The 21,791-nt window shown below is 47.7% G+C and overlaps 1 protein-coding gene across 2 annotated transcripts in view; it reads right to left on the bottom strand.

Moving 5' to 3' along the window:
- LOC147431147 (uncharacterized) overlaps positions 1-21,791 on the bottom strand; it is a 92,803-nt gene that overhangs the window by 23,195 nt on the left and 47,817 nt on the right. For both annotated transcript variants that reach the window (XM_086493799.1, XM_086493801.1), the window contains 7 exons: positions 17,917-18,211; positions 17,707-17,831; positions 16,988-17,167; positions 16,397-16,645; positions 16,058-16,310; positions 15,866-15,970; positions 15,711-15,783 (listed from right to left, as the gene is read on the bottom strand). In XM_086493799.1, the coding sequence (XP_086349925.1) occupies positions 15,711-15,783; positions 15,866-15,970; positions 16,058-16,310; positions 16,397-16,645; positions 16,988-17,167; positions 17,707-17,831; positions 17,917-18,211 (1,280 nt within the window). The remainder of the gene's footprint in view (positions 1-15,710; positions 15,784-15,865; positions 15,971-16,057; positions 16,311-16,396; positions 16,646-16,987; positions 17,168-17,706; positions 17,832-17,916; positions 18,212-21,791) is intronic.

Consider the following 21,791-nt stretch of genomic DNA (forward strand, 5'->3'; position numbering starts at 1 on the left):
AACACAATGGTCAGGTGATGCCTATGCTCCTCTTCATTCTTCGAGTAGACTATCATGTCATCAAAGAATGTGCCAACAAAGTTCTGATATGGATGGAAACTTCCTATCCATCATCCTATTGAACGTAGCAAGAGCATTCGTAAGACCAAATGGCATCACTAAGAACTCATAGAGACCAAATGTCGTTCTAAACGCACTCTTATGCACATCCTCAGGCCTAATTCGAACTTGATGGTATCCACTTTTAAGGTCGATCCTACTGAAAATCGCCGCACCCTCTAGGTGGTCAAGAATATCATCAATCCTTGGAATAGGAAACCTATTCTTGATGGTATTCTTATTTAACGCACGGTAGTCAATACATATCCGCCACGAGCTATCCTTTTTTTGTACTAGGAGCACTGGAGAGCAATAGGGTGACGAGCTAGACTGAATCAGTCCTTTCTCTAAGAGCTCCTCCACTTGGCTCATAATCTCTTTCCGCTGTGCCTCACTAACCCTATACGGTGGCCTATTTGGTGGGCTACAACCTGGCACCAAATCAATCGCATGATCCTCGGGCCTCTCCGGCGGTAGTTGAGACGGTAATGAATCAGAAAAACAGCCATTAAACTTTTGCAAAAATGCTAACCTGTCTTTATCCAACACAGATAAATTTGACTGGCAACTATCTGAAACATCACGTGCAAAAACGCATAAAGATGATTCTTTATTACAGAAGTGATAGCAGAAGCAGATACAATAGGGACCGACTCTCCTTTTAGCTTTACATCCAAGATGTGAGTTTTGCCTCCAATGGTGTAGAACTCTTCTGTGCCCATATACGACTGAATATGAAGACGTAGCTTTCCTATGATGGGAGTAACGCACTCTGAGTGGCCAGGACATGCCAATCCTGCCTCTGCGGTATACCCCATTTCTTCAGCTATGGTGCCCAACTTCATAGCTAATTCTGGCGTGATAAAGTTCGCTTTGGCACCTGGATCAAAGAAAATAAGTGCCATCTGGTTTCTAACTTTACCCCATGCTCTGCATAACTCACCGGCATCTGTACTAGGCTTGTCGCCCAACATGTCTGGCACTAAACCTGCCGAGGGCATAGGCTTCTTTCCTTTCCTGTCCTCTTTGTCATCTGAGTTAGCTGGCCTTTTGTTTTTGGATAGTTGGTTGCAAAATGACCAGTCTGCTCGCATATAAAGCACTTGTTTTCAGCCATCAAGACCTTCTTTTCCTTGGGCGTCCTACGCATAAAAGGCTTCCTTGCCTGCGCTCTAGAAGTCTCGGCTGAACCTTTGCCTTTATTGAACCTAGCGGGCCCCTGGGACGCTTCAGGAGCCGCTCTCGTAAAGGGCTGCTTTGCTGAATTTTTCTTTTGCTACCCTCCTTTCTCGTTGCTCGGAAACCCACTGTCTTCTCCTTTCAACAAGGCAAGACCAGTGTTAGCAACTTCCAAAAGCTGAGTGAGGGTAGACACTCTGTTCTTGGTACAGTAATCGCGAAGCCCTTTAGGCAACCCACAACAATACTTCTCTATCTGCTCTGTCAATGGCACAAATCTGTAGGAGGACACAGAGTAACGCTTTACAGAACCTCCTATTGTACTCCAGCAAGCTCTTGCATGTAGCCGAAGTAAGCGAGTGCCAATCTGTCATGACGTCGGCTTCAAATTCATCTGACAGCAAAGAAGATGCAAACATTTTCTTGAAGTAAACCCAAGTGGCGGGTGCTTGTCCTTGAATTAACAATGTCGTCCACCATGTGAGCGCATTGTCCTTTAAGAAAGTGGTAGCTTTTCTGACTTTAGAGGCTTCTGTAAAATTCCCTCCTGCATAAGCTGTATCAAACTGCTGGAGGAGAGTAAAAGCCTTTGCTTTATCCTCGAAGCCACTAAAGGTGCTGAACTTCACAGCTGCACCTCCTTTGTATGGTTTTGGCTTCTCTATTGGCCCCAAATTGTCATAGGGAAGCGTCTGCAGCATGGGCACTGTAGTAGGGACTATCTGTGCCCCTTGGTTATTGAGATTCTGCATCAAAGGTGCCATATCTGGCTGCTATCCAAAAAAACCAGCCATGCCAAAATTGACCTGTGGCACCCCAAACTGGCCTTGATTGCTCTGAAAGCCTTGTTGCATGCCAATGTTACCATACATGGGGTGGCGTCATGCCATGCATACCCCCAAACATTGTTCTAGGCATATACTGCTGGTTTCCAGGCGCATAACCAGCCATACTTTGGAACATGGATCCACCCTTGAAATACCCAGGATGTACCATGGGTGGTGGAAAAACCTGACGCATTGCCTGGAGACTGGTTCCCTGTCCATTCAATGCAACAGTTTGACCCTGAAAGGTGGCGGGCTGAACTGGCAAAACCTGTGGAGTAGGGATCCTCGCCACCTGTTCATGGACAGGAGAGGGACCTGTCTAGGAGCCTGACGTGACTCCGCAACATGTGAATGCTCCCTATACTGCTCAGTCGCATGGGGGACCTGGGCTTGAGCCTCAACAGGCTCTATACGCTGAGGGCATTCCCTTGCCTGCTGTGACTTTAATGGTGCTTGCAGATAATCCATAAACCTGGGATTCTACACCAACTGAGTGAAGACATTCATAGCAACAACTAATTGTGTCCTGAATGCATCCTCTTCAAAGTGCCCAGTCATAAACCCTTGAACCTGTTCTCGCTGTGCATTCACACGAACAAAAGGCGTAGACAGTGGCGGTCATGAACTCTCGCCAACTTCATGCTGTAAAGGAATAGCCTGTCTACCCTAGGAAGAGGAACCCTCTTCTCTAGCATTGTCTGTCATGTCAGCCATAGTGTAATTCCAAGTTCCTGTGCTTTGTGTCTTCGCCGCAAACCAACCAAGGCTCACTTCTTAAGGAAAAAGTGATCTTGTCCCGGCAACGGAACCCTGAAACCGGCCCGTAGGGTGGTAGACATTAGCTTTCACCCGATTCTTTAACACTTGACTATACGATACAAAGCAATGACTTAAAAGGAACCTGTAACTGAGACTGGAATCACACTTCAAAACAAAAGCACGGCTAGCAAGCTAGAATGCTCCCAAGCAGACAGCGACACCTGTAGGCCCCAAAGGTTGGCGCCCCTTTCGGTATTTCTTTACTCTTTAACAGAGGGAATAAAACCTGTGATTTCCTACAAGCTGCCCTGCACAATCTGGGCTGAATTTCATCTGTTCTGGCCCGATTTCGGCATCATAATTGTACTAGGTCACTTCACAGTCAGTATCCCCACACAATAGATGACTTTCCCAACGCATACGGTCACTTTGCAAAACCTGGCGAGAATCTGCAGCACGCTGAATTCTCTGTTTTCTGCCCCGATAATGCGCCAGATCACCTCTACAGCGGTCGCTTTGCGTCCCCGAACCTCCTGGGGGTATTAGAGACTGTTTAGGGCCGAAACCCTAAACCTGCAAAAATGCACAGCAAGCTGTAATTCCCTGTTTCGGGCTCCGTTTCGCGTGCCGGTCGCATCCGTAGCAAGTCCTCGAGCTCCCGCACCTGTAGGGCTACTTGCCCTTTGAATCGGACGAGATTTTGCACGTGAAACCTCTCCGAATTCACCTGTACCTGCGGGGGATTAGCCACTAGCTAATCCAGTACCTGTGCAAGAGGCTCTTGCCTCGGCAATCGCGCATGAACGCACACAACTGTACATTGGTCAAATGAGAGGCCAACTTGAGGGGCATAACATAACTGCTCGTAGGGGAGAGAGAGAGCAGTGCGTAGCGTGCAGGGCATCACTCCTGGCACCGCACTGTACATAAGAGGGAAAGGAAGCACTCTATAGCTCTTGCACCTGTTGCAATCTGCCTGCAGCTGAAAATGGCGTCCCCTTTCTCTTGTAGACTCGCACAGAGTGACAGAAGTGCTCACAGTGACACCTCGCCCAGTTTCCGACTCTGGCCAACTTGGCTGAAAATATCTCAACTGGTGCGTCAGTTGACTTGGCAGCAGAGCAATAAAATGTTCCCCTTGTCATTCCAGAGCTAATGACGTGAACACATTTTCAGGTCCAAAATAGGAGTTTCCTAAATTTTAGGAGATGCTTCCAAGCACTCACACTGGTCGCCTGACCATCAATCACCTCTAGAACCACATCGGAAAATGCAATGTCGGCCAGCTATCAGGTGATTTACACTCGTAGCCCCACCGTGGCTAACCTAAGTCCATTTGCCCAACTTCAGTGCTCACTGGCCGTCCGCGGCCGCCTCACACCATGCAACTCGGGCATTGGCATTTCCAGAGGGGTGCTTTAAAACAAGTCAAATAAAATCCCCCCAAAAAGAAATCAACAAGTAGAGTTGCCACAGACTCGTAACAGACGACCTGAGGCGCAGGAATGAGTACTGGTTCTAGAGCAAGTACTGTGCGGGAGAATCTCGTGGCAAGGAAGGTGGTTCTCCGGTAAAATCTCCTCTAGAACCTCGTATATGTACGAGAAATACGGAAAAGGCTAGGTGTGATCGTCTGCCATGGTTCTGGTTTGTACTTGGTGCAAGAGAGAAACCAGGGCCCAGCGCTGGAGGGGAAGAGAGGGGCAATGTGGAAATTCTGCAATGTGGGAATTGTTTTTGTTTTTTAATGATTTTGCTTTTACAATGTTCACACTTGGTAAATTTGGGGCGGCGTAGTGCAATCTGGTGACATTCACGGTTCGCTAGGATGCACTTTTATTATTACGTAAGTTGAATTTGTTTAAGAGGGGCACTTAAAAGGGTGTTTCACATTGGTGAATTTAGGGGCTGGCTGACCAAGTTAAATCAGTAAAATTGAAAGTATTTGATGGCGTTAAAACCCATACGCTGCTGGCTAATTACGTAAATAAACTCCAGCGAGTAAATTTCAGTGAAGGAGTGCAAAGGGGACATGTCGCCTAGAAAGGGGTGTGAGCAAGGGATAATATGTCCCCGCTGCCCTCTTGCATGAAGGGGTGCGAGTGTGGGTTCGAAGAGGTACCATCCGAGGAAAGGGTAAGCGAAGAGTCACCAGCCAACGGGTTCCCAAAACCCACCGGGTACGCCACACACATCTATGTATTTGTTTGTCATTCATGTAATTGGAACAGAAAATTTCATGTTACCTCATGCTCGTTTGTGTGTGTGTACCACCTTTCTTTTGCTTCCATGCAACTCCGGGAAGGGGGGGAGAGGGTAGTGGCAAGGGTGAGAGGCTCACAACCTTCAGGTATCGGAATTTTTTTTGCTCCGATACCACTGTAAGGATTCTAGGTACTAATCCTTAATTAAGTACTTAAACTCATGATTAAGACTTAAGAAACTTGAACTGGACTCAGAAACAAGACTCAGAAGACTCTGTGTTTGATTGATTGAATGACTGCTTGAAACTGAGTACAATAGGCTCCTTATATAGGAGACGAAGAGACACAAATGAAAAGACATGTCTCCTGGTGAAGAGACATGACTTTAGACGTAAAGACACATCCTCCCGACAAAGAGCTACAACCATTGGGCGAACAGTCGCACCCGTAGAGCGAAGAGGTGTGACCAGTCGTCGAAGGAGTGTAGCTAGAGACAAGTCTCTTGAGCAAAGGGTCGTGACCATCCAAGCGCAGGGGTTCTCCTTGGCATGGCACTTTGCGTATCTACAACTAGGAGTACTGTAATACTGCAACATAGTCATAATCGTGACAAGAAGTTTGTGATGTGTCTCTGAGACTGGCTAGCCTCTCCTCTCATCAGTCTCTCTGTGTCTGCGTAGCTCGAGCAGAAACAAACCGAGGCATCTCTGATCCTCGTACCTCATGACTTTCGAGAGTGGTCCAAAACCCTCTCTGAACAAGTAGTGGAAGCGGCCTCGTATCTCGTAGTAGACGGGGCAGTGGCATGTGTAGTGCAACTCTATCTCAGGCTCCATGTCACACAGGGGGCATGTCCTAGCCTCTGCTAGTACTCCGCTATATCTCCCAGTCTCAATCCGCAGCTGGTGTGAAGATGTGCATATCTGGCCAATAGCACATCGTATCCCATGAGACAAGTGGGTGTCGATGTATCTCGGCCTCGTCACAAAACCGTCCTCTGTAAGCTGGAGAAGATGCTCTCTGTAGAAAGCCATCTTCGTGTCCAACTCTTGTGCTGGCTGTATCCATGTCCTCCAGGTGTCTAGCTGAGTCAGGTCCTGGCGGATGAGCCTGGTGATCTCAAACTGTGTAAGAGTCAGAGAGGGTGCATCCAATGAGTACTGGAAAGGGGGCAATCTGTCTATGCTGAACCCATGCGCCTGAAACCATGATGTCATCTCCCCATACCAACATGTTGTATCTCCCTGCATGGCTAACTGTCGACAGGACTCAAGTGCAAGGTGGGCGTATCTCTCTCGGAAGTTCCCACATGCGGTGTATGAAGGAGACAGACCTGGTGAGCGCCTCAACCACTAGTGGGGGGGCAACTAGCTCTGCTCGGATAATGGCACGTGGTACTGAAGCCTTGGCTCTAATGAGCTGCGAGATCATAGAGACCAGAGGCTTCTCCATGTCCCCCCATCCATCAGTGCTACCTGTCCTCCTGTGATGATCCAATGAAGGCCCCCATATCTCAGCTCCATAGAGCAATGCAGAAGCCACCAAAGTGTCAAAGAGCCAGAGCTTCGTCCGAGGCTCCTGAAACTGAACTTGTGAACACATCCTCTCCAATCTACCCAATGCTGCACAGTGCATAGGCTCTGGTCAATCTAGCCTCTGCTGCTCTCCTCAATGAAAATGTTGGTCCACTAAAAACCACTCCAAGGTACGTGTAAGCATCTGTATACTCCACTGTCTCCTGGCCGTATGTGAATGTGGACGCTGACCTCTTGATCCACTGTGGGGTGGTATTAAATACCATGACCTTGGTTTCACCAAGGCTGACAGACAAACCACTTTCATGGGCAAACCTATGCAAAGCATGACGTTGCATCCCCTCCGGAGAGTCGGAGATCAACACAATATCATCAACATATAATAATAGCGGAATCCATGTCCCTACCAGCGGTGCACCTCTATCACCATCTCTCTCAAAGTAGTCAAAAAACTCATCCACATACATACTAAATAGAGTAGGAGAGAGCGGGCAGCCCTACTTTACCCCAATAGTGGAGTGAACCAGTGTAAATAGACCCTCTGAGGTGCGTACATGCCCTACTATTGATTTGTACAATGCCATGATCTCCCAAATGAGCTCTGTGGGTACTCCATCTCCTGTAATCTGCGCAACAATCTAGCTCTGGGTACTGTGTCAAATGCTTTGCGGAAGTCCACAAAGCTACAATAGATCCGTCTCCCATGGGATCTGCCCTCCTCAATGATGGCCCTGAGTGTCAAGATATGGTCAAGAGTAGAAAAACCTCTCTTGAACCCTGCCTCCCCAGCTGCACGCACACACTCCCTCTTTGCCCATCCGCTCAGCTGCTCCTCAAGAATGGATGTGTACAACCGTGCCAATGTGTGTCCAATCATGATAGTGCGATAATTCCCAGGCTCCATAGGGTCTCCTGACTTGAAGATAGGTACAATCGTAGATAGGCTCCAAGTATCAGGCAAGCCCTCACACATGGCACGGTTAAACATAACTGCTAGAAGCTCTGCTAGTAGATCTCTGGCATGCATGAAATGCTCAGCCACTAAGCCATCATAATCATATGCTCTCCCAGTCCTCATCCTGTCAATGGCCTTCTTCACCATCTCAGCGGTGAAAAAAGCACATGTGTGTGGGCATGGATCTAGGGGCCCGGGAAGGGGCAGCTGTCCAAGAACTGTGTACAAAGATGATGCGTACTGCCCCAGGTCTCTGTAGAGGTAATGGCGGGGGGGGGGGGGGGGGGGGGGGGGGGAGGAGGGACTACTCATGAAAGAGCCGCCATGCCTCACGCGAGTCCCGACTCAAGAATAGTTGGTATAAATCCTGCTCTAGTCGAGCCAAAAATCCCCTCTTCTTCCGCCGCACTAGGCGTCAGAAGTCAATCTGTGGCTGTCTGTGAGTGATGTTTCCCAAAAGCACCTCCCTCTGAAGTCTAGCTCTAGTCTGCAGCATTCCTCATTATACCCGCTGTTCTGAGGCATGCTCCCAGAACGGCGTCTTTGCTTGGGCTGGGTGTGTGGGTATGCGTCTGCTGCTGCATCATGTAATGTCTATGTCAATATAGTAGTAAGCTCCTCCAGAGGTCGCCCTGGCTCCTCAGTGCATAGGCGTTTGTAGATCCCATCTATGTATACAGAATGCGTCTCCCGTGTGAAGGTGTAGCGAGTAGGGGCTGCTACCCGTGGCCTGTGTGCTACATTGAACTGGAAAGAGATGATCAACGACACAAGAGCATCATCCACTGCCACCCCAACAGGTTTCGGCCCAACTATGAGATCCTCGATACTAGAGATGAGGCTCGGCAGCGCCATGACATAATACACTGTGCTGGCTCCATGTCTGTGTCGAAAGCATGTGAAATCTCCCGCAGTGGGAAATCTCTCTAGGCTATTCAAGATGGCCAATCCATGTGCAGTTCCATGTCTATCAAGTGGTGTCCATACTCAATATGTTCCCCATCCTGTGATAGTCTGGATAGGCCCGTCTCTGCAACATCCAGCTCTCTCAGCATCTCCTTTGAAGTATCATAAAATACTGTCTAATGATGGGCAGTCCTAGCATTGAAGTCCCCTAGAATGATAATGTCACCATCTCTAGAGAACTCCCATATGTCATCATCCAAACTAGACAAGGGGGACTGTCCTCTGGGTGGTATACTGACACACTCGAGGGAAAGTAGCAAATAGCAATGTAAAGATATCTACCTGTCTCTGCTTTCCATCTCACCCACATGTACCTAGCTTGCTCATTCCTGCCGGCTATATGTATCAATGGTTGCAACTCCTCCCTGAATAAACTGCCACTCCTTCTGAGCCCCGCCTCTGTGCTCTTATCGTATCTCGTGTCTACAGGCTATCTCCCATCTGTATCCACTAATGTGAGGTATAGACTGCCCAAGGGCCTGATGTGTCTCAAAGTAGAAGATGATGTCTCTCCCGGTAAAACTCTCCTCAAAAGCACCCACACCAAGGCGCATAGATCCATTACAATTCCAGGTAGCAACTTTGAGTGTGGTCCCATAGGCTTCACACCGTCATGTGGAGCGTCGCTCCAATATCACCACTCTTTCATCTCGGTAAAAAGCAATCTTACCTTTTTCCCTTGCCGCTCTAATCTCTAGCATTACCTCCTTCATATGGGCGATCTGTGAGAGGGTAAGGTCATCCCCAAGAAAGATACCCGTCTTCTTAAGAGTTGATCTCTTCTTCAAAAAGTCCTTCGCTTCCATGGAGGGAAAACGAAGGATGAGTGCCCTTTCTTTCGAGGTATCCCCCTTGCTCCCATTTTTCTTGTTGCCCACTCTCCAAGCTCTTGAGTGCATCGGCTCATGAACCCCCATCAAAGCCATGAGTAATTTACCTCTTCCTCTACATTATCTTTGTCTTTAAGAACACAAACTCTCACATGTAGAGAGCGTACACGTCTTCTTTGCTCCTCTTCTAGTGTCAGGTTGATAATGATGTTTCCTTGCTTTTTCCCTTTCTTGGCAACCTCAATCCATTTCTCAGCCTCATTTGCTTTCTGTTGAGTCTTTGTAATAACATCCACCCATGAATTGGTCATTTCTTTATGTTGCTCTTCCCCCTCTTTGATGGCTCGCACTTGCTCTTGATTGTGTTGAGTTCTTCTATTACAGAGGGTTGCAATTCTCCCTCTTCAAGTGTGTTTCGTGATCGTGCCTCAACGCAATCTCTTTGCCTTGGGCAATCACACGATTTCCCATTGCAGTAATCTTGATTTCTTCGGCCAAAACGCGATCTTCAAGCATTTTTATTGTTCCTAATAGGTTGCAGTTGATCTTGTTAATGGTTTCGGTAATTTCTTCTTTGCACTTTTAAATTGCATCTTCTAAGGGGTCGGGCTTATCATTCTGCTTCCTCATGTTTGGTCGCTGCCAAAAATGAGAGGAATTTTGCGGCGGAAGGAGATCCCACTACACGCACAAGTGCTTCCACATTATGCATACATGTTCTCCCACATTAAGCATACATGGTCGCTTTCTATAATTTCTCCCAAATTATGCAATTCCGGCTTTCTGCAATTTCTGCGATTCCTGCAATCTCTGCAATTTCTGAGAAAAATTTGAAATTTGAATTTTATTGTCTTCTGTTGTACCTCAAGGGGGGGGGGGGGGTTACGGGTGGGGCTGCAGGGAGAATGCGAGGGGACGGGGCTGGGCAGGAGGCAGCAGAGAGAGAGCGCGCGAGGGGGCGGGGCTGCACACACACAGAGAGAGAGAGAGAGAGAGAGAGAGAGAGAGAGAGAGAGAGAGAGAGAGAGAGAGAGAGAGAGAGAGAGAGAGAGAGAAGAAAGAAAGAAAGATTTTTAACGTCTATGTCAGGCCGAAATCGGCCTATGAGACAAATCAAATGTACATGGTGTGTATGTCATCCGTCTATCGGAAAGACAAATGAAACAAAACTGATACAAAACTGAACTGAATGTAGGTAGTGGAGTATCTGAGGAGGGATGGAGCTCTATCTCTAGGGGTATATGCATGTCTATATGCTCAAGGTAGTACAATCATGAGAATGCATCAAGCTATCTAGCTCCATCCTGTACTAATGGGGGGATGTAATATGTGGTACATGGGCGGGTCTGGTGCCAAGGCTACCCGGATGAAAGCTGTCGGGTCGGCCCTCATCTGAGCCACTCGCTCCTCAGTGGCACGGCGCTCCCGGGCTCGGATCTCCTCGATCTGTCGGTGGTGGGAGCTCGCGCCCTTGTAGCCTGTGACTCGTGGTCGTCGTCTAGCTCGGTTCACCTCCGCCTGTGGGAGTGTCACTCCCCTCTGAGTGTCTAGTGAGGGAGGGGCGGAAATCCTCTGAAAGAAGTCTGTGAGCTGCGACTATCTCCCCTCTGTCTGTGTAGCTGTGTGTGGCTGTAGTAGTGTGTCCCGATGGCTCTGTATCTCTAGTAAGAAACGTCCGAGCTGTCTCTGATCTCGAGATTCCATGATCTCTCGGAGAGTGGGCTGTCCTCTGAATATGGCCTCATACCTGCCTCTGATCTCAGTGTATGCTCTGCATCTACATACAAAGTGCTCCTCACTCTCCACCTCCTCTGTGCAGGCTCTGCAGATTCGCTCCTCCCTGGGAACACCATTATGTCTCCCGATCTCAATCTCTAACCTGTGTGAAGCCACTCTCAGCTGACCAATCGCCACCCGTGAGCTATGTGGCATATATGTGTCCATGTAGCGTGGTCTCTGTATGAACCCCCCAGACAATATGGTGAGAAACTGGTCTCTGTAATCTGACATCCTCGTCCCCAAGCCAGGTGCCTCCCAGACTCTCCTAGTGTATAGCTGCCACAGATCCTGTCTCAATACCAAGTTCCTCTCACTGCGAGAGAGGTGAACATATGGTGAGTGGGGGTCGTACTGGAATGGTGGTAGGCTCTCCATGTCAAGACCGTGTCCCTCAAACCATGCTCTGACATGTGAGTACCATGCTCTCTTATGCCCATTCTCTGATAGCTGTATAGCTGCCTCAAATGCTCTACGGGTAAGTCTGTCAGGAGGTAGCTCTCTCATCCTCTGGATGAAGCAAACTGTCTGGAATAGTGCCTCTACAACCATAGGTGGTGTGGCGAGCTCGGCTCTAATAATGTCATGTGGCACTGTCTTCTTGCTGCGGAGCAAGCGTGAGATCATACATACCTGTGGTCTCTCAAGCTGTGTCCACTGGTCAGCTGTCAATCCTGGTGCCCATACTGCCGCCGAGTACATCAAGGCCGGGGTGACTAAGGTGTCGAAAAGCCACCCCTTCGTGCGGGGCTCCTGAAAGTGTGCCTGGTGGCATCTCCGCTCTAGCATGGCCAGAGCTGCATATCCTCGGGTGAGCCTGTCAACAGCAGCCTGCCTCATAGTGAAGGGTCCTGGTAGGCTGGTGAATGTGATGCCAAGGTAGACATAGGAGGTGACTACAGCAACCTGTCCTCCTGCTGCTGTGAAGGTGGCGGCGCTCCTCACTGCACTGGATGTGTGAAAGATCATAACCTTGGTTTTGCCAAGGTTCACAGTCAACCCCCTGTGTGTGCTGAATTCGTCCAAGGCCTCAAGATGGCGTTGCAAGCCCTCGGGTGACTCTGAAATCAACACAATATCATCAGCATATAACATGATGTGGACCGGAGAACCTGCCAAGTCGCTCCCCTCTCCCCCTGCTCACAGTATGTAGTCGGAGATCTCGTCGATGTAGAGCCCAAAGAGTGTCGGGGAGTGGGCATCCTTGCTTAACACCAATGGTGCTAGCAATGGTCTCTGAAAAACCGCCTGGGCAACGAACCCGACCCGTCACCCTCTCATAGAGAGCATATATGGCCCAAATCATCTCTGTTGGTACCCCAATGCTGTGAAGGCGCTGGAAGAGTCTCTCGCGTGGGACCGTGTCAAAGGCCTTGCGGAAGTCCACAAAGCAGCAGTAAAGCCTCTTCTTCCGTGCCTTTGCCCCATCAATGAGGCAGCGCAGAACGAAGATGTGGTCAGTGGTGGAGAAAGCTCGTCTAAAACCTGCCTGGCCTGGAGCTCGTAAACCCTCGATCTCTGCGTAGCAGCTGAGCTGTGCCTCAAGTACTGCTCCATATAGCTTGGCCATCGTGTGGCCAATCATGATAGTCCTGTAGTTACCTGGGTCCAGGGTGTCGCCAGATTTGTGGATAGGCACTATGGTGTGCTGTGTCCACTCCTCTGGGAAGCCCTCCCCTATAGCCCGGTTGAAGACATGTGCAATCAACGGGGCTATAGTGGAGGCCGCATAAATGATGTGCTCACTCTGTAATCCAGTATGGTCAGCTGATCGTCTGTGCTACATGCGGCGTATGGCCCTCTCTACCATCGCTGCTGTAAAGAAGGAGGAGCACGTGGGGCGTGGCTCGTGTGGTTGTGGGATAGGAGGCTGCCCTGGCACCTCATAAAGTCGCTCTGCATAATCATGCCATATCTGTGGATCCTCAATAGCTGTAGTCGGACGTGGCTCGCGCAGGGTGCGCCATGCCGTCGCGCTATCCATGCTCATGAATAGGCGGTATAGCTCAAGCTCCTGTGCCTCTTCGAAAGCTCGCCGCTTTTGGCGTGTCAGCGTCTTCATATGCCGTCTGGCCTCTCTCTCTGTGATCTCTCCTAAGGCTCGCCGTGCACGGAGGCGTCGGTATAGCTCTCTGCACTCATCATCATACCAGCGGTTCTGATGCATAGTCCCGGGGGGAGGGAGTGCGTCCTGTGTGAGTGGTGTGTGGAAAAGAGCTAATAGCTGAAGTGTGGAGAACGGAAGAGATATGTGATGTGAGAACTGAGAGTGGTGTGGATGGGTGGAGGAGGCATAGGCCATGTTCGACCTTGGCCGAGTAAAGAGAGGCTAGCTCATGTGTGAAATGGATGGTGGTGTGTGGAGTGTGTGCTGTGGAGCTGTGTGGGATGGTATCTCCGGTGATGGAGAAAGAGAGGTATGTGTGGTCGGCTCCGATGGGTATGGGTGGAATGGTGAAGGATGTGATAAGGTGTGTAGCCTCCCTGGGTCCCAAAATATAGTCGACTGTACTCCCCCCTCCTTCTGCAACTCCATGTGGCATACAAGTCAGGCCCCCTGAGGTGGGCCACTGGACCATCCCATTATAAATAACGAGACGGTGCTGGGAGCCAAGTCGAAGTAGATGTCGTCCGTAGGCTGTGACTGGAGCTCTGTCTGCTGTATCTCTCATAGTAGCCTCCTCATCTAGAGTGTGTAGTGCCTCTGGGTCCTCATGGTCATATGCCTCACACTGCTCACTGCACGTACGAGCATTGAAGTCTCCCATAAGGAAGACTTCACCCAGTGTGGAGTACTCCATAATCTCCTCCGTGAGGCATGCGTACAGTGACTCCTGCTCAATAGGGGCGAATCTGGAGCCTGTGGGAGCAAAGTAGCAAAGGGCAATGTAGACGATCCTGTCTCGTGAGAGCTCGAGGCGAATCCACATGTAGCGGGCCTGTGGGTCCCGGGCAACAATCTGTAGTCTGCTGTGAAGCCCCTGTCTAAAGAGTATGGCCACTCCTCCTGAGCCGCGAGTGGTGTGCTGGCGCATACATCCTCGATGTAGAGACTCCCACTGGAATCCATGTATCCGTGGTAACCCTCTCTCCGGGCTCTCGTGTGTCTCTGTAAGTAGAATGATGTCTCGACCTCTCATCACCTCCTCAAGTCTCTCTGGGTGTGTCCATAGGTCTCCATTGCAATTCCAAACCGTGACATGAATCTCCTCGTGTGTCCCACAGGCCGCGAGTCCCTATGCAATGGTCTTGCCATCAATGATAACCCTACCATCTCGATATACTGCCTTCTTCCCTTCTTTGCGGGCTTGGTGGACTCGAGGCATGCACGCGCGACGGTGATCTTGTTGCATCTTTGTGAGGTCATCATCAAGATAAATCGGGGGGCCTTCTATCCCTCTCAAGATGACCCTCTTTCGGAGGAAGGAAGTTCGAGACTCCTCGGAGGCGAATTGGAGGATGAGAGCTCTCTTCTTTGGATCTTTGCCAGCTCTCCAAACTTTGGAGAAAGGGATCTCTTCTTCCTTGTATCCCACTTTCTTGCATAAAGCTTTCCCATCGCTCTCGGGTGTAGACCCTTCTTCTTCTTTGATGCCGGTCACTCGCACATTGAGACGGCGAGCTTGTCGCATCTTCTCCTCTTCGATGGTTGTGTGTACGATGAGTACCTCATCTTTTTGGGCTTCCTCTCTTGCTACCTTCTTGATGTTCTTTTTGACCACTTCGACCCATCCTTCTTTGGTGGCCTCTAATTTGTCCTCAATGCTTGCGGTGAGGGCTTTGGTGATCTCCTCCTTGAGGGCTTCCTTAGCCTCCTCTTTAATCTCTCCTTCCTCGGGGGTGAGGGATGTGATGGAAGCATGAAGGAGATCGATTTGTGCCTTCATCTCTTCTTGCTCTTTCCTCCATCTCTCCCTCTCCTTCTCGTTCTCCCGTTCCCTTCTCTCCTTCTCCTCTTTGAGATTTTGGATTTCCGCTCTCATGTCCTCCTTCTCTTCGTTCCATAGCTTGATGAAGGTGGCTTTCTCCTCCTTCCATATCTCTCTCTCCATCCGCCATTCTTTCATGTCCTTCTCCAGTTGTGCAAGCCTCTTGTTCGTGAGCATGAAGGACGTTGTCTTCGTTGTCGGTGTCGGCGTCTTGATGATGGGGGAAGACATGGTTGTCTTCGTAGCTACCCTCTCTTCATATTGTGAAGAAGAGGGGAGAAAGGGAAGAGAGCACTCAACGTGTGTGTATGTGTGTATGTGTGTAGTGTGTGTGTGTGTGAGAGAGAAAGAGAGATGGCTGCAGGTACGGCAATAAGCAAGACGGTCAGAGAGCAGGGGGCAGCGGGCAGGGGATGGGGATGGGGTGTGTGTGTTCAGTGGATGGGCTGGAGGTAGCGCGCTGGCCGTCTTGGCGTGCAGGGAGCAGCGCACAGGGGAGGGGCAGCGCGCAGGAGGGAGCAGCGCGCAGGGGTGGGGCAGCGCGCAGGAGAGGCAGAGCGCAGGGGCAGGGGGGGAGAGAGAGAGAGAGAGAGAGAGAGAGAGAGAGAGAGAGAGAGGTTGCTTGTCATATGGGGGCACATGATATATCACCTTTGTGTTGAAGAATCCAATTGTGAGAAAGCTTGAAACAACATAGGCTGCTTGCGTTTAGGTATACCCAACCCTACAAGAAACAAAGTTTAGAAATTGTATATGTAAACCATCACCACCACCAAAGAAAAATCAGACTAGAACAGTGTAAGCACCCGTGTCCTTCACTGCAAATAGAAGTACAACTTTATCTGTGTCCCTGTGTTTGATGGACACCAAAATCACCACCTCCCCAGTCTTTGTAAACTTTATGCCATTACCTATGATTCAAATCTTAAACAAATCAAACAAAAACAGAGCCACACTTCTACCTTCACATCAGTAAACTTGAGAAAATGAAAGCTTACCTAAAAGATTGACAAATATCTGCAGCAGTCTTCCAGGATCTCCCATGACCTGATCAGGAACATCGCTATCAAAACTATAACATAGTTCCAAGCCATTCTTCAGAGCACGTTGTGCAAGTACTGAAACAGCATGCTCTACTTGATCATATAATGAAAATTGTATTTCCTCAATCTCCAACTTTCCTGCTTCAATTTTACTGAAGTCAAGAATATCCGTAATGAGTCGTAGTAAGTGTTGGGCAGCAAACCTCACCTTGCAGAAGAGAAGTTCCTCATTTAAAAGACATATGACAGAAAATAGGAATAAAAACAAGAGCAAAACAAAGTAGTTCGACCTACATAATCAAGGTGCTCCTGCTGCTCAGTACTTATTTGTGTGTCCAGGCAGAGTTCTGTGAAGTTGATAATGGCGTTCAGAGGAGTTCGGATTTCGTGTGACATATTTGCTAAAAACTCCGACTTTGATCTATTTGCAGCAATAGCAGCATCCTTTGCTCTCTCTAGCTCAAATTCTATCCTTTTACGTTCATCGATTTCCTTTGCAAGGCCCTCATTTGCACAAGCCAAATCTGATGTCCTTTCCATTACCTGTACAAAAAACAATTGTTCATTCACGTCTGCATGCATAGACCACGTCATGAAAAATCCTGAAACAGCTGGAGAAAGTGTACGCACAAAATGTACATGCACAAACACACATAAAGCATGCGTGCGTGCTCACACAGACACAGACCTAGACACAGACACACGGACATGCGCATGCATATCCACACACACGTACATGAAAATTTTCTAAATAATCGCCGGACCTTATGTCCAATAATTGACTAACCACTTAAGCTTTGTTGTGCCGTAATATGGAAGTGTCTAGCAAACTTGTTGCCAACCATACATGCATGTGCAGAAATACTTGATTGAAACATCCCAAACCTTATGTTCGAGAATTGATTGATGACTGGAGATTTGATGAGCCATACTGTTGAAAGTATCTTTCAGATCAGCGATCTCGTCACGAAGTAAAACCGTCCCCTTTTTTACCCTCGCTGTCATGTCACCTTGGCCAAGTGCTATTGCAGCTTTTCCTAGTTCCACAATCGGAGATGCAAAAACCTAAATATCAAAGCAACAAGTAAACCTCAAAAGCTTGAAGTCAAGATACAATTACCATGTATGGACGATTACTTTAGAACTGAAAAATATGGCAACTGTTATTTGATTCAACTACTAGACTTCTGGCAAATTGCATTTCCATCAGTACGCTTTTATAGCCACTCATGTTAACAATGCTATGTACAAGATTCTGTAGATAATTTAGCCATTTGCAAGCAAACATCAAGATACATAGAGCTTGAATATTGACATGGTTCAGGGTACACAAAAATAAAGAGACAAAATCAGACAAACAAACATAATAAGCTGGAAAATGAAAATTAATTTGGGCAGCCAGATCCACATCAACATTTGAATCATCTCTTTTGCCTCATAATTTTGGGAGTTTTTGAAGGATCATTAACAACAGGCAAACATTTGAATAATCTCTTTTGCCTCAAAATTTTAGGAGTTTTGAAGGATCATTAACAACAGGCAACATCAACATTTGAAGCATCTCTTTTGCCTGAAAATTGTAGGAGTTTTTGAAGGACCGTTACCTTCGCTAATCCTAAAGAAGCCAAAACACCCAAGGTTACAAGAACCACAATAGTGGTGACCACCACAATTTGAACATTTCGAATAGGTGCATATGCCTCAGAAATATCCAGCTTCGCTAGGAGACCTGAGGTCCAGGCAGCAGCCAAAAGTTAGAAAACCATCACCTCATAGCAGTGCATCATCTCATGAAGATAAGACGAGTTACACACCCCAACGCATAAATCCAACAGGTCTGTATGCTGTAATAACCTTCGTTCCTCTATAATCACGCATTGTCATGATGCCCGATTCTCCGTTGATCGCCCGTGAAATTGGATCATTGCTGGGAAGTCTATTGATATGTGGATATTGAAGAGGTGGGAACAATAGGTAGACATGCTCTGGGCTCTCTGGCACAGCGACAAGCAGTTCACCTGTTCCTTGCAGACCAGTTCTATCATAGACCAAGTTTACCAGTTTTGTAGCATTTACGCCCGTCATCAGAACACCACACAGAAATTTTCTCTGTATGTCAAAAACCACAACCAAGTACTTGACAGTTAGAAGCAACCACCTTACAAAAAGTTAAAAACGAATCTCTACTTTACCCCAAGTATAACAGTTTTTATGCTCAAACCCCAGAAAAGCTATCAAGAGGCATCAATACAAAAACTAACAACAAGTGCAACACGGTTTCACAACTAGGAAGCTTGTCGCAAATTCCTCAATCCTGGGGCAAGGTTGTCAGTGGGTTGTCAAGCCTGTCAAAGTGAAGATTCACAACGGGAATTGGTCATGGAAGCTTTGAAGATATCAAAGGGCTCTTATTACTTTTCAACCCACACCCAGTAAATCGACATTTCTGAAAGTGGCTCAGTAGAATTTCTCTTTCAAGGATCTTGTGTATCAACAGACCGAGCGGGCAAGCTGCCACTCCGCCTTCTCTCTCAGCACTTCCAAGTAACCAAATCCACCAGGTACACAAGGCCTTTGCGGCGAAGTCACTACGGACAATCCTTTTTTCTGTTATAACGATTGCCATAACTACTGGACCAGCTTCACAATGCAAACCTGAAGCAATCAAACAAACAAATACCAAGCTTACATCAATGCCAGTCCGAGGCTTACACGAATTGCCTATCAAGCTATCGGAGTGATTTGAGGAGTTGCCACCTGCGAGGACTCAGTCAGAGTCCTCCAAGCCACAAAACACCCAGCAAAGCCTGTCAAAGGGTTGGAAGCCTCAACCTCTGGTGCACCATCAAAGAGGACTACAAGATCAGCAAGCTCATTGGCTAAGGTAGCCAACAAAACATTTTTGACTCTATGCCACCCAATCTGACAAAGGCAAAGACCTGTGATTCCGAGGAGCGTTTTGAGTTTTAGAACAGTGATAAAAAAGACGAAACCGGCTTACATCAATGCCAGTCCGAGGCTTACACGAATTGCCTATCAAGCTATCAGAGTGATTTGAGGAGTTGCCACCTGCGAGGACTCAGTCAGAGTCCTCCAAGCCACAAAACACCCAGCAAAGCCTGTCAAAGGGTTGGAAGCCTCAACCTCTGGTGCACCATTAAAGAGGACTACAAGATCAGCAAGCTCATTGGCTAAGGTAGCCAACAAAACATTTTTGACTCTATGCCACCCAATCTATCAAAGGCAAAGACTTGTGATTCCGAGGAGCGTTTTGAGTTTTAGAACAGTGATAAAAAAGACGAAGTAGAAACTCGTATTCAAAGAAGACTTGAAGAACTGCTCCTTTGATTGCCACCAGACTGTGCATCTTAATGGCGACAACAATGTCCACGTTGCAGCAAGAAGAAGTCGTCCTCCGCATCTGTCACAAATGGGAGCGCACACGAATAATCAACAAGCTGAAAATAAATCAACTTTCAACCAAAAGAGACGAGGGAGAAGATCGACACAATATTGGGGACCAGAAGAAGGACTAGTCCCCCCCCTTAAAGAGAATCTTTATTAGGGAGAATCTTTTTACAAGCACAAGAACTAGAGTAACTCCTCCGTTATAAACTCTTAGACTTGATGGCCAATTCCCTCCCGTGCGGGAAACTTCGAGAGACGAGCTCTCAATTCCGTCTGCACCTAAGAGTATGAAACTCCGCAGACCATTCCTGATTCCATTACCAGAATCCCTGACCGTAAGCCGAAGCCTCTTTGCTCCTTCTTCGTGATGGAGTACCTTCAAAAGCACAAACACGATACAACTCGTAGAGCTTATTCATAATCAGGACCTGTCACTCCAAGTGGGAAAAAGCGACGACCGCACGCTGGCGTCGCACGCTCGCTTGCAGATTCCCAACGACAACTTCTCCAAAGGGTAGCGCTAGCAATTTTGTGTGGCTGAGAGAGAAATTTGTAGACCCCTAGAATTGGCAGGAATAGGCGGTGCAGTGCGGTGCGGTGCCGTACCAGCCAAGTTTGTTGTAGAGGTAGCGCCTAGCAAAAAGAGAGGGGTGGTAGTTGTTTTTGGCGGGAAGAGAGAGAGGGGGAGAGAGATCGCACGTTGAATCAGCCCAATAGCTAGCGCTGGTGTTTTATTTTTGACGCCTCACCTTAATTTGATCATTGGCTGCTCACTTATTAAGTGGGCGGCCGGTCAATGTTTAAAAATTGTGTGACCCTGTTTAAAAACTCAACAAAACTCAGTGAGTTGAAAACTAATGCCACACAACACTTCCTAGACGTCCCTGGATGCAGCTCTTAGGCACATATGCAATGCAAACACATATTCCTACGGGAAAGCATTTGCTTTTCCCGGAAAACACTAAAAATATTCTGCATTTTAGAAAAAACTTTTCAGAACCCATATTTATTTACGTTTTGAGAAGGCATGTCTGAGAAAGAAAAAGGGAAAGGAACGTCTTTTTCCAAAGCTTAGCATGAGAAACTATGGACCTTTCGAGATAAAGGAAAAGATAAATGATGTCTCCTTTAGACTGAAGCTGCCCGATACTTGGAGAATTCACAATATACCTAGATGAATCAAGGATAAGCCCAGATTCACCCTTGAAGGAAAGTGCAAGATATAGACCTATGATAGTCACCCACAAGACAATATAACCATCAGCTCCATCATGCATAGTATTGACTAAATACCACGACATCCCCACTATCGTCGTCAATGCCCAATAGTGGGTGTAGAACTAGGTACTAACATATGCTCCCAAACACAACACACACCACATGCACGCACACACACACACATGAGCATACATCAACACAAAGTTCAGCGTACTGAGTTTCTGTCATGACTTCACAATGCTTTTCATGTGAGTCTCTTGAAGCCTTTTAAAGGCAATATGCCTGATGATTGGGAGCCAGATGAGCAACCGGAAGTGGAGGAAAGCGAGGAGATGCTCGTTCCAGAACAGATAATGGCACATAAAGATAGAAAGATTAAAGGTAAAGTGACTAGGTGGTTCTTGGTTAAATTCAAGAACTAAAATGCATTGGATGCGAAGTGGATGGAGGAGGAGGATCTAGCAGATACTCCTCAGATTGTGGAACTTTACCTTGAAGCATTTGGTTTAGCATAGTCTACTCCGATAGAACCCCGATTTCAGCATGGGCGAATCTAGTGCAGCGGGCTTGCACAAGAGGGAAGTCACTCGGCTCCTTTGTCAACAGATTGCCCCGATTTCTGATATAGAGTCACTGATGTCCCTTTGGGTTTCAGGGATACTGCTAAGCTGACACTATTCTGTTGTATGACTTTATGAACTGGAATTCCCGAAAATGAAAATGAAACTGATTGATTTGTGCTTGACTTGTTCAAGTGCAAGAACTGATAGACAAAATGACTGCAACATTTCGGTCTCATAAATCTCTATAGACATGATTGCAATATGGATTAGTTAATCGGGCATCTGTGAGGTCTTGAATGGATCTAGATGCGATTGCTAAATACATTGCCGATTAATCATGGTCTGAGATTTGGAATGATTTTGGATGTGATTTGTCATGTGATGTCCTGTGATGTGATTGTCGATTGGTACATGTGCTAGATCTGTTGTTCCTAGTGCGTCGGTACTAACAGTCAGTGTCTGCTAAGATAGTTTATGGCCTATGCCTGTTTTGCAGGCGT

Source organism: Adiantum capillus-veneris, chromosome 21 (genome assembly GCF_014529385.1).
Source record: "Adiantum capillus-veneris isolate H3 chromosome 21, ASM1452938v2, whole genome shotgun sequence".
NCBI lineage: Eukaryota > Viridiplantae > Streptophyta > Polypodiopsida > Polypodiales > Pteridaceae > Adiantum > Adiantum capillus-veneris.